Here is a 12,853-nt window from a genome sequence, read left to right as displayed (position 1 = left end):
TGTTGGATGCAGGTTTGTAAAAGCTATGCCAAGTGGTATAATTAATCAGAAACAGACGATGATTAACCAGTTGGAATAATTGTATAATAAAGTGATGCAGACAATTGACCTGGTGATGCTTGCAAATTTGTCAACATTGTCTTGCTGAGTACAATGTTAACACTTTTTTGTCAACAATATTCTGCTGAGTGATGCAGACAATTGAAGGATTGATGCTGGAAAATTTGACAACACTATCTTGCTGAGTGATGCTGGCAGAATCATGAATGTGAACACTCTACTTAGTGATTTCGGAAAATTTGTCTGCAATATCCTGCCGAGTGATGCTGGTAGAATATGTGAACACACTACTCAGTGGTGCAGACCGATTTCATCAACAATTGCTCAGTCATCATTTTGACTTGTATCATTTTTATGAGATATCTCAATGTTTGCTGGGCTCCAGTGGATGACTTAAAAATCATGTTAAACTTGTTATCAAGGTGCTTTGTACTAATCATGTATCATTTTCAGTTAAATTTAATCATTGTTAAGTCATTGAGTCAATCATTCATTCTTTTGTATCAATCATTAATAAATAATAATAAATAGTGTAAAGCATCAATGAGAAGGAACACCAGAACATTAAAGGACTAAGATGGATGTGCTACAGAGAAGCAGGAGCAGGCAATGAATATGGACGAAAATTCTTTTCTGGACTCCATAACTTGTCTTTTAGCATGTTCCTTTAACAATGGTATGATATTTTTAATATCTGTATAATATCTAACGGTGCTAAATGGATAGTGGCTCTAGTCACATAGTATTGACAATGTAAATCAAATTTTCTTCTTTGAGCAGAATTGTTATTGTTTCAAAATGTTACACAATCATGAATGTCAATTAATAAAATTCTTTTATTACTGTTTTTGATGTGATTATTTGAAGTTATTCAATTTGGCCAATCTTTTTGTTAAAATGGCCAAACATTAGGTCAAATAGTCTTTAGTCATCCAACAGAAAAACAGAAAGATGTCTTCCTGAAAACTGAAAAAGATTTGAATAAATAATTTGTATGCAATTTATGACCTGGATATTTGGGCCATCAAAATGAAATACACAAAGGAATAATATAAATTATCTATTCTTGATTGGGTATCATGAAATTAACAGATAGTAAAGAAATTTTAATGTACATAGGGATGCTTATAGTTCCACATATTAAAATATGACCATATGACATTTTGATCCAAATTATTTTTTTAGAGGGACATGGTTTCAACAATGAAACATTTGAATAGCTACAATCTGGTAAACCCTACTGAAAATCTAAAATGGTCTTTGAATTCCACATCTTGTTTCTTCAACATAATACAAAAAATTTGAAAGGAAGCTACGATTGCCTCGTGATGTACAGATGATTTGAAAACATCTTTACAATCTCTTTATTAGTATTTATACAGTTGTTAGTTTAAATACTTTGATACAATCTATAAAATATAACATTTACAATAACTGGATAAAAATAAAGCTACTACCATAAATACTAAATACAATCAATTATATAATATATTAGATGCGGAATTAACCTTGATATTATCTCTATCTACAGCTTTACAATATAGCAATATGGCTGACAAGAACCAAACGATAAAGACATTATAAAAGCTTCTAATAGATATTCTATTTTTACGAAAAAGATATCAGACTATTCTGACTTTGTGGCATGCTGATAAGTACATATATTCTGGCATTGCTTACATATATTTTGGCATTGCTTACATATATTCTGGCATTGCTTACACGTATTCTGACTTTGCTGATAAGTACATATATTCTGACTTTGCTGATAAGTACATATATTCTGACATTGCTTACGAGTATTCTGACACTGCTTTCAAGTATTCTGACATTGCTAGCGTACAATCCAATCCATCCACTCAATGCATTTACTAACTACTGTAATACAAGAAAAGTGACTAATATTGTCAAAGAATCGTTAAGATTTTTTAAAGTAAGTTTTAGTTTTATGTTTACAGATCAAAAAGAATAATACAGAAAGTTTAACAGAAGTAATGCTGTAAATAGACTGAATTAGTCTGGAAAGTTAAATACAATATGTAAGGAATGGTAGAGTTTAGGTGTTTTCATAAGTAAATAACAATATAATAATTGTCCATAACAGTTATCACATATATTGATATATTATCTAACTACATCATGTATATAATAACATCTACATTTAAGGCCTTTGCTAGATATTTAGTTTTTTAAATTGAAAAATACTGATATTGGAATGTTCCTATGACTACTTTCTTTGGGGTAGATGAGCTCCATAAGCAGTTTTAGAAGCAGTTCTGGTACGTCTTCTAAATGGTGAGCAATTCTCTTGTTGACCAATAACTTTCTTCACTGCCAGAAATCTGCAAAAACAAATTTGATATGCCATATCATAGATACGTAAAGAGGCTTTGTATATGGATAAGGACACTTTAAGCTTGTATTTTCACCATTTCAGTCCTCTAGAAATTTCAAACAATTCAATACAAGGTCTCATCCTGAGCAAAATTTTACATTTTATTTCTAAGAATAATGTGTTGTCATGCAGTGTGGAATTAGGGTAAAAACATTGCTCTTTTTGTGGCCTTTCACATTTACAGAATGTAGCACACAGGGTCATAATTGTACAATGAAATCCACTTGACATTTCCATGTCACATTAACAAATATTCCGAACTTGCTTATTTCATCAATACTTACCTTTGCCAAGGTTTGCGTACATATGCCTTTAATCTAGAATTAAGTGTTCTACTTCTGGTACTAGTAGTTGATGATGCAGAAGGTATTTGCCATGGTAGCGAGGCACTACGATGGTCCTGACTTCTGGTAGTTGCTACAGATATATCATCTGGCAAATCATCTAAATCAACATCAGCATGTAAATCTATACATGAAGCACTATCTGCTATCGTAAATGAATCTTCTTGCTAAAAGGTTAAAAAAAAAAAAAAAACATGAAACTTATGCTGCTTTCAGTAACTGCTGTGAAAATAGTGTTTATGAATCTCACCAATTAGAAACTCGTGCGCCAAAGTCTTTGGACATTGTCAACAAAGCAGAAGCACATTTGAAGTTTTGTGAAAATGGGTGTCAAAAGAATATGCAAGCAATAAAGGCGACTTTCAGACAAGAACTTACCAGTTGTGAGCATATATCAGATTCAGGTGAGCACTCTACAGCTCCAGTTTTACCTGGTGATAAACATTTTGTGATATCACTGTTATCATACAGTAATTGAAGTTGTTGACGTACTGGTTGAAGTCTGTCTAATTGTGGTGAACAGGTCTCCTCTTCCTCTACCATTGGACGTAAAGGTGTTCTTGGTATTGTATTCTAAAAATTATTAGAAACTAATCCATATTAAATAACTTTAATGACAAGCTCTTTGAGGGAAACTTTGCTGGAGTGTTTTCACCCCCTGGGGGTGTGGGACTAGGGTGTCTGGGGTGTGGCCAACTGGTTTAGGAGAGCACCTCACATCAACACATGCTGAAAATGTGGCTAAACAATTTTTTTTAGGGTGTGAAAGATCCAAGTGATTGTTCCAGGGTGTGAAGGCTGAAAAAGGTTGGAAACCACTGAACTAGAGCACAAATTATTAGTATCTTATCCAAGTTTGAACTGTTCAATTCACAAACTGGTCCTTAATCTTATGTCTTATTTAAATGACTACAACATGACACACATCAACTGTCAGGCCACCTAAAATACAAAACTGAATATTTGCAGGTATTTTTAAACCTGATGGGAAGAGCACTTTTAAATGTAATATGTTAAATTCATCAGAATACCTGATCAAAATGAGAGTGTTTCCTAGATCTTCACTGAAGAAGCAAGCCCTAAACCTATCTAAGCATCACAGCTGCCACAGAAAAATTGGAGATACAAGTACAAGATGCAAGTTGTATATCAGTGTTTCTATCATTACCTTAGGGTCATTTTTCTTCTGAAATTTACGATGTTTACGTAATGATTTACCACGTAATGGTATTTTATTACTACTGGGTTTACGTAATGTTTGTCTGTCTGTACATAATTTCCTTGAAAAACAAAAACAAATATATTGAATTTGGTACCTTATTCAGATAAGATAAAACTTATGTATGTGATTTTTTTCTACATAAGAGATGACAAACTACACAACTACGAGTATTTGAATGGTAATAATTCTACAAGTATAATGTGAACTTATGTATCTTAAAAATGTGTTAGATTCAAATAAATTGAGGTGCCTTGAAATTATATCAGACTATAGCAATAAAAAAACAAAATTCTACTTCTGTGGTCTTACCTAATAGATTTATCTAAGACATCAACCCAATCACTAGCTTCACCTTGATTATCAGAATATAGTAATAACACCTCTTCTTTACATGATAACTACAAAATAATGATTATTACTGGATACTTTTGATTCATTTTGATCAAATGTTCAAAGAAAGTAACCATAAAAATTAAAAGCAGATAATAGCCAGTGAATGCCAAATCACAATTGCTGTGGACAAAAAAGGATTTCAGTGTCAGGGTGTATCGATTCCTATAAATACTTACACTAAACATTCCACCACTATGAGTATTGGTACTATCAGGAGCAAACATCTTGTCTACTTTACAATGTTTTAGTGGAAAAACACAGCAACAATTATATGATCTTTTACCACTTTCAATAAATTTAGGTTTGCCATATAATAATATATCAGAAAACAGGAAAAACATTCTTTCATGAGATTTTCCACCTTTTCGAGAGACCTGTAAATAGAGGAGATTCATTATAAAGAATTTTTTCTATTCTAGAATCTTTTTTTTTTTTTAGATTATCAACATTATCAGAGAGAGATTCTATAAGACTATGTACAGTTGAAAAATAGCTGATTGGCACTTTCAAAAAGGCAAAGATAGTACTTTCACTAATTATAACTCCTACCAAATATTTTTAGAAGACACCATATTTTACAAGAAAATCACCATAGAATCCTATCTACCAGCTGGTATTTAAATAACACTCTTAACAAGTATATTTCATAGATTTCTGCTTATTTTGCAGAATGGGTGACTGGAAACAAATGAAACTTTTGCATGTTAACCAAAATAAAAGCTACAAGACATTTTATCAGTTCAACAACAACAATCTAGCAGATGCCATTGTCCTTAAATCCACAGACTGAGACAATAATTACCTTATTTAGTGGTCCTTCCTTGACAAACTGTCTACCAGGAGCCATTAATTTAGGAGCTGAGCTGTCAAAACTATTTTGTATAGATAACATTTTCTGAAAGTTTTCATGTTGCCTAATATGTTCATTGATATGTGAAGCAATTTCTCCCATCTGTTTAGCAGCATCTAGAATTTTAAAACAAAATGAAGAGTTATCAAGTCAGTTATTACACAATTAGGAATTTTTCAATTACTTTTAATCTTTATCAATGACCAAGTATGGAATACATAGGTAAGGGCATCACTGCCTCAAATACTGGCCAAATACAAACCAGAATTTAAAGAAAAAATTCTTGCCCAGTATTTCACATTATCCAATAAAGGTTTTCTAACTTTCTTTTAAAACCATTAATATTTTCCCTGTACAAATATAGTTCCTGCTATTTACCATAATGTCACTATTGCAAATATCATTCAGATCAAATGGTTATATTAATGTCCTAATCCAGTCTAGTATTTCTCGAATCAAAGGAATCACATTTAAGTTTGAATACAGAGAGGAATATAACCAACCTGATATATTATTATAATCATGATTATCTTCTGTTGTACATTGAACTAATTCTTGTAATAATAATTTATATCTGAAATATAACAACGTTCAGGTCATTTCAATATAATTGTAGACAAACCAAGTGCCAGATTTTCACATTAAAAAGAGAAACTGGTCACTTAACTGTTGACACATGCTTTGGATATAAAACCTTAACTGCTAGTTTTGCAAATGAGATTAATTTTGCAGTATAATAACTGAGCTAATACTAATGTTTACCTTGGAACTCTTTGTATTGGAGTAATCAAAAGGGCATTTAATTTTAACCCTTGTAATTCAGGTCTAGATTCTTGTTTTTGTAAATATTCAGAAAACTTGTTGCTTTTTAAACACTCCTGCAAAATAAACAAGATATACTAGGTAAGAACATTTGAGATATCGTTTTAATCACATGTCCAAATGTCCAATCACCTTTTTCTAACCTAATGAAAATATTTAGGTTTATAAATCACTGTTCATTTCACAAAAGGATCCCTGTATGACCATAAATCCATTTAACTAAGTAATCATTGAAAAACGCTTATATTATAATTAACCTTTTTCAATGATTACCTGTAGTTTTATGGATAATAGCTCAGTATTATGGATTCAAATGGCATGCAAGTCCACTGATGAAAATAATACTCATTTTGGACAAGTTTAACAAAAAATGTTCTTACCTGAAGAGTGGATACAGCTTGTTCATGATTATTAGCATACATAGAATAGAGTTTAAGAAAGGGTCCAAGTTGATGAAAGGCTTGTCCTATAGTGGTCTGATTCATCTGTTCTAATAGTTTCTGATTGACATCTATCAACTGTTCTAAATTACTAAATATTCTACTGTGAGCTTCATCTGATATCAAACAAGCAAATTGTAATGGAAAGTAAAAAAACTGAAAAAAGAAATGAGAAATAATAATAAAAGGAATATAATTGCTTTAAAGAATATCACATAACAGTTTAAATTTGAAATTGTGTCAAAATTTATTGATAGTTGTATACCAATATTGTTATTATAATATATCATGGAATTCAAGTGTGCAGATACCATGTTATAAAACAGGCATAATTTCACCTAATGCTTCAGTTTTGTCTTCCTACAAATCATTGGATCTTGCTTACATGATGTATGTAATGTAAGTTTCATCTGATAAAATACCACACAATACCAGTCTTCTTAAATACTGGTACCGTATATTTCCGAATATAATCGGAAAAATCCATTTACCCGTATATAATGTGCACCCCCAGTTGACGAAAAATTTGAGGTACCTGTAAGTTTATTACTTACTCTATGTATAAGGTCTAATTGATGAAGATAAGCCTTTTCAGTTTCAAATAATTCTTTAGTTACTTTCTTTCTTTTTCTTTCTCGTTTGACTTCTTCTAGTGCAGCCTGATCAATAGGACTTGCTGTATAGTATTCTTCATTTTCATCATGATCACCCTCTGTTAATACTGGATCAAAATTTCAAAAAAAACTATGAAATTAATTTATTAATCCTTAAATAATGAGCATTTTACGCGTTTTTTTTTTGCGTGTTTTGATTATAATCAATTACATAATCAATTATGTCTCGCTGATTATTTCAATAAGCTTGTGCCTATGACTGTATTAGCATGAAGAAAAATTGACAAAATTAGATGTAACCTCAGCCAGGGAGTATTAAAAGTTTTCAAAAGACCTAAATTGATATTTCTGACATCATCTCACAAATTGTGTTTAAGATTTTTCTGTAAGATAACGCTTTTTAAGCTTACACTAGACATATATGAGAATACTAAAAAAATATATTCAAACCTTTTAATCTACTGCGACCTGACAACATGGTTTTAAATATGCTTCACTTTTCCTAAAACAAACAATTACAATTGTGTAGATTCCAACCCAACAGGCAGCTTTGGGCCTTGAGATCATGACAATCAATTTTTGTAAAAAGATTGACAAGTAGGCCTAGTTGTGCTGACCGTAATCATCGTGGTTCAAAAGTCTATGAACTCGAACAAATTCCAACACAAAGGTGAAATGGCATGCTAGATTGCTACTATTTTTTTGAATATTTGTGATATCTAGATCTAGGCTTTATTAATATTATGAAATTTGGGAGAAATTAGTTTTTCTGACTCCAGCTCACCGACACTAGATGATATCTGTGATTCTATGGTTCAGACAGGCAATAACATTCTAAGCATCAGATACAGCCATACTTACAACAGATAATGTATCCTAAAAGTTATTTTCGAGCACTTGCTTTTGAAAAATATTTATTTTCATTTTTCAAATATGGCGCCCTCTGTTATTAGAGACGAATCGACCACGTGTCAAACCGTCATAAACTGCTTGAGTACAAATCGACACACAGCCAGACAAAATGCCAAAAGATGTCCGTCGTATAATTTTCATTGAATGGAAGATACGTTTTTTAATTACATAAGCTTTCAATGCGGCTTTAAAATTTCCCTAATCACACAATGCATGGCGTTGCCCGTCTTCATTATCCCATTAAGTGCATAAAAGTGGGATGTAAAACTCCATTAATTTCATTTCAGCACATCAGCTTTTGACATTCTTTGTAATAAGCATTTAAAATACGAAAGATTTTACCGGTGCTTCTGTGGTCAAATCTGTTTTCTGTGCAGATATATATAAGCAGGACCTACATCGATGAGAGATAGATGTAGCCCCGTCGCCAGGAATGAATTGGTGCTGGGGCTCAGATTTTGTACAGGTTTTGCTGGGGCGCAGGCCATACGGATCCCACCCTAACGACGGGGCTGGACAGGTGATCAAATACACGTATAGCCAAGGTAAAAAAAAACATCCCGGGTCTTCTGATATGAGACTTCCTGAGAGTGTAAGGGGTGCAGCTTATCAGCTACAGATAGGTAGAATATTCATTTATAATTTTCTTATCATGCGCACTGTCTTCCTGTTTGAAGACTATTTATAATACATTTAGATTAGATATAGATTAAACCTAATCTTCAGACGGTTTTAACATGGCTGGCAAGGACTTGTTCGTTTTTGTTGTAATTGTGCAATTCATTGCAGGTAAGAACTAGGCCCATATGTATATATGTATATAATGCTACAGTCTGAAAATATATTACAAGTAGTCCTGAAAAACAGAATTATGCTTCAAAATTTCAAAAATGGTCATGTTTATCCTTGATTAAATAAATTATAACGTCATTTCAGTACCATCTGGTATGATTGTACGAGTGAATATATATACATTTCAGTTATATATGAAGACAGTTTCAATATAATCTTAACTTCATTTCAGTTTTATACCATTACTTCCTCGAAATAAACTTCTGCCTTCAATACTTACTAAAGCATGAACCGACCAGGAACGACCAGCTGCACTTTTTTGAAAAATGAAGTAGGCTACATGTTTGGCCTGCTTAGCGTTATTAAAATTTATCGCAATATCGTCGTTTCCTGGTGGTTTTTTTTTTGCTCGTTTCACGTTTTATTTAGTTTCTGGTCGTTTCCTGGTGGTCGTTTCTGGTCGGTTCATGTTTTAGTCAGTACGTCTGCTTTCACCAATATATTCATTCCAGTTCCATACGATGACTTAATCGCTATTCATTCAAGTTTCATTTAATGCTTCGCCGCTTCTTTCAAATAGATTGTAATCATTGCAGTAGATATATATATCTATAGATAATTTTCAGTTCTCATGTTATGAATGAATTAATATTAATTTCAGTTCAATGTTACGAATGACATAATGCAAATTTAAGTTCTATGTTATGAATTATTAATATAAATTTCAGTTTTATGCTCTGATTGTACCAATATATATTTCAGTTTTATGCTTTGATTGTACCAATATATATTTCAGTTTTTATCTTTTGACTGTACCAATTAAGTTTCAGTTTTATCATTTGATTGTACCAATATATATTTCAGTTTTTATCTTTTGATTTTACCAATATATATTTCAGTTTTTATCTTTTGACTCTACCAATTAAATTTCAGTTTTGTCTTTTGATTGTATCAATTAAATTTCAGTTTTATCTGTTGATTGTATCAATATATATTTCAGTTTTTATCTTTTGACTCTACCAATTAAAGTTCAGTTTTATCTTTTGATTGTATCAATATAAATTTCAGTTTTATCTTTTGATTGTATCAATATATATTTCAGTTTTTATCTTTTGACTGTACCAATTAAGTTTCAGTTTTATCATTTGATTGTACCAATATATATTTCAGTTTTTATCTTTTGATTTTACCAATATATATTTCAGTTTTTATCTTTTGACTCTACCAATTAAATTTCAGTTTTGTCTTTTGATTGTATCAATTAAATTTCAGTTTTATCCGTGATTGTATCAATATATATTTCAGTTTTTATCTTTTGACTCTACCAATTAAAGTTCAGCTTTATCATTTGATTGTACCAATATATATTTCAGTTTTTATCTTTTGATTGTACCAATATATATTTCAGTTTTATCTTTTGACTGTATCAATTAAATTTCAGTTTTATCTTTTGATTGTATCAATTAAATTTCAGTTTTATCTTTTGATTGTAACAATATATATTTCAGTTTTATCTTTTGATTGTAACAATATATATTTCAGTTTTTATCTTTTGATTGTACCAATATATATTTCAGTTTTATCTTTTGATTGTATCAATTAAATTTCAGTTTTATCTTTTGATTGTATCAATATATATTTCAGTTTTTATCTTTTGATTGTATCAATTAAATTTCAGTTTTATCTTTTGATTGTACCAATATATATTTCAGTTTTTATCTTTTGATTGTACCAATATATATTTCAGTTTTATCTTTTGATTGTATCAATTAAATTTCAGTTTTATCTTTTGATTGTATCATTAATATTTCAGTTTTATCTTTTGATTGTATCATTATATATTTCAGTTTTTATCTTTTGATTGTATCAATTAAATTTCAGTTTTATCATTTGATTGTAACAATATATATTTCAGTTTTATCTTTTGATTGTACCAATATATATTTCAGTTTTTATCTTTTGACTCTACCAATTAAATTTCAGTTTTATCTTTTGATTGTATCAATATATATTTCAGTTTTTATCTTTTGACTGTACCAATTAAATTTCAGTTTTATCTTTTGATTGTATCAATATATAAATTTTAGTTCTATGTTTTGATTGTACCAACAAAACCGATGGTAGTTTTGAAGTTGGCTGTAAGGTGTTTGTACAATGTATAAGTGGTAAATCTAAAACAGTCGAATGCCCTGGTAACACAGTTTTCAATTCAAAACTGAAAATCTGTGATGCGTGAGTATTTTTACTATTGATTGGTACTTTTTTTTGTTTCACAGAAGTTTGCATCGATTTAATGGGATTATGCCCTAGAAGTTAAACCAATCAGAGTCCTCGACAGAGAGACTTTAACAATATGGCTGTGCGTGTCCCTCTGGTAGCCTCGACGGCGACGGACGTTTGACATTCGCGGCGGGTCTTTTGGAACTGCTTATATCGAGAGCTTTGCATAGTGGCACAGAACCGAAGGTTAAGTAAGTGCAGTACAACATTGTCTGATGAATATTTTTAAAGTGATGAATAGGCCTTATTTATTCAAATGATTCCGGGGACCCTCCCCTGGGGATTTTTTTAAATATGAGACCCGTAACCCGTATTTCCAGCTATCTGGGAAGAGAGATATTCAGATGAATTAGCGACCCTCCCCCTAAAATTTGCTGTCAAAAGCACAACTTAAAGGAAACACATTGTTATTAACAGTTGATGTGACATCGTTCTGCTAATACATCGTTTTGTTCTTGTTTATTTCCAGACCAAAAAATGTTCCAGAACCATGTGGATTAATAAAAAATTGCTCTAACCTTAAAGATGGTAGTTATCCAGATTTGCAACAGCACTGCGCCTCATATTTCACATGTCATGCTGGCTATTATTTAGGCCACAACTTCTGCCCAGGAGGTAAGGTGTTCCGGATACATTCATTACAACTGTTAAATGGCATTGAAAAGGGTTTTCTAAAATTTGTATGTGTATTGGGGACACTGAGAGCATCAATTTGCACCATTCCAATTTTCAATCTGACGTTTGTAGTTCCTACAATAGCATTAAAATTAACTGTTTGATGACGTCATTTAACCCGAAGGGCCTTATGTGATAAAGCATGGTTTGCGATCAGTGACGTCATCAAACAATTAGTTTTACAGAGGCTCTTTGAGGGTAACATCTCAGCAACTCCTTATCTGACCATTGTGCCAAGCAGAGCAAACAACCGCTTTAAATAGAGACAATCGGTTGTTACGACAATATATGACTAAATGTTGACATACACAATCATTCTTGGATAAAGATAGGGAGTTTATGAAATCAATGGAACCAATCGAATCTTCTGTAATAATTTTCTTTTTCAGGAACCGTTTATAGTTCTGAATTAAACAACTGTGATTGGAAGTCTGACGTAGTACCACCTTGTGGTAATAAATCATCCAAATAACAAACAGGGGTCTACTTCATCTTCACATCTTCGTTTTATACCTTGACTACAATAGCCACCTTTCCAATATCACGGAGGTTTTCAAATGCAAGGTACGCTAGTGAATACGGCCAATCAGAGCCCTCGACAGAACGCCTATAAATAATCCATAATGATTAGTCTTTTTGTCGAGGGCGCTGTATTCGGTAGCGTAAGCTACAATCCAATCATATTGCTGCATTCCCTGATACAAAAACAACGGCTATTGTAGTTAAGTATACGACATAGTTCGTAATACCTTGAACATTGTGAAGATGGGGTCTAAATGTGAATTAAAATGTTCACCTGAACGAAAAATTTTCTTTCAAGATGTCATTTACATTTCTACCTTTATTGCCTAATAGAGTACATTTCTATGTAGTGGCCGAAGGTATGTTTCGGACTGACCTACCCTTTGATCACACAATTTCTGATTTCGTATCGTTAAGTTCATAATTGCCTTGTGCCCCTCTTGGCAATCCTGTGGTCACTTCTCTCTCGTGCAAGCCAGTAGATATTTGTTCGGTGATACAGCTTCAAAATTTTCCTACTACTAAATTTGAT

At 31.8% G+C, this 12,853-nt stretch overlaps 2 protein-coding genes across 2 annotated transcripts; one reads left to right on the top strand and one right to left on the bottom strand.

Annotated features, from left to right (window-relative positions):
- Positions 1 to 2,287: 2,287 nt before the first annotated feature.
- LOTGIDRAFT_160501 (hypothetical protein) lies at positions 2,288 to 7,618 on the bottom strand (the record flags this gene model as incomplete). Its single annotated transcript, XM_009055631.1, has 12 exons — positions 2,288 to 2,402; positions 2,740 to 2,966; positions 3,178 to 3,372; positions 3,968 to 4,079; positions 4,331 to 4,419; positions 4,591 to 4,788; positions 5,217 to 5,380; positions 5,768 to 5,838; positions 6,027 to 6,142; positions 6,467 to 6,682; positions 7,081 to 7,247; positions 7,591 to 7,618. 12 exons carry the CDS (start codon positions 7,616 to 7,618, stop codon positions 2,288 to 2,290), a joined length of 1,698 nt encoding a protein of 565 aa, XP_009053879.1.
- Positions 7,619 to 8,755: 1,137 nt separating this feature from the next.
- Positions 8,756 to 12,617, top strand: LOTGIDRAFT_232054 (hypothetical protein). The gene is made up of 4 exons (XM_009055630.1): positions 8,756 to 8,841; positions 10,932 to 11,076; positions 11,594 to 11,739; positions 12,189 to 12,617. Exons 1-4 carry the CDS (start codon positions 8,790 to 8,792, stop codon positions 12,269 to 12,271), a joined length of 426 nt encoding a protein of 141 aa, XP_009053878.1. The 5' UTR covers positions 8,756 to 8,789; the 3' UTR covers positions 12,272 to 12,617.
- The last annotated feature ends 236 nt before the right edge of the window (positions 12,618 to 12,853 follow it).

Source organism: Lottia gigantea, assembly GCF_000327385.1.
Source record: "Lottia gigantea unplaced genomic scaffold LOTGIsca_25, whole genome shotgun sequence".
NCBI classification, from domain to species: Eukaryota; Metazoa; Mollusca; class Gastropoda; family Lottiidae; genus Lottia; species Lottia gigantea.
This window is presented reverse-complemented; position numbering and strand designations above follow the sequence as displayed.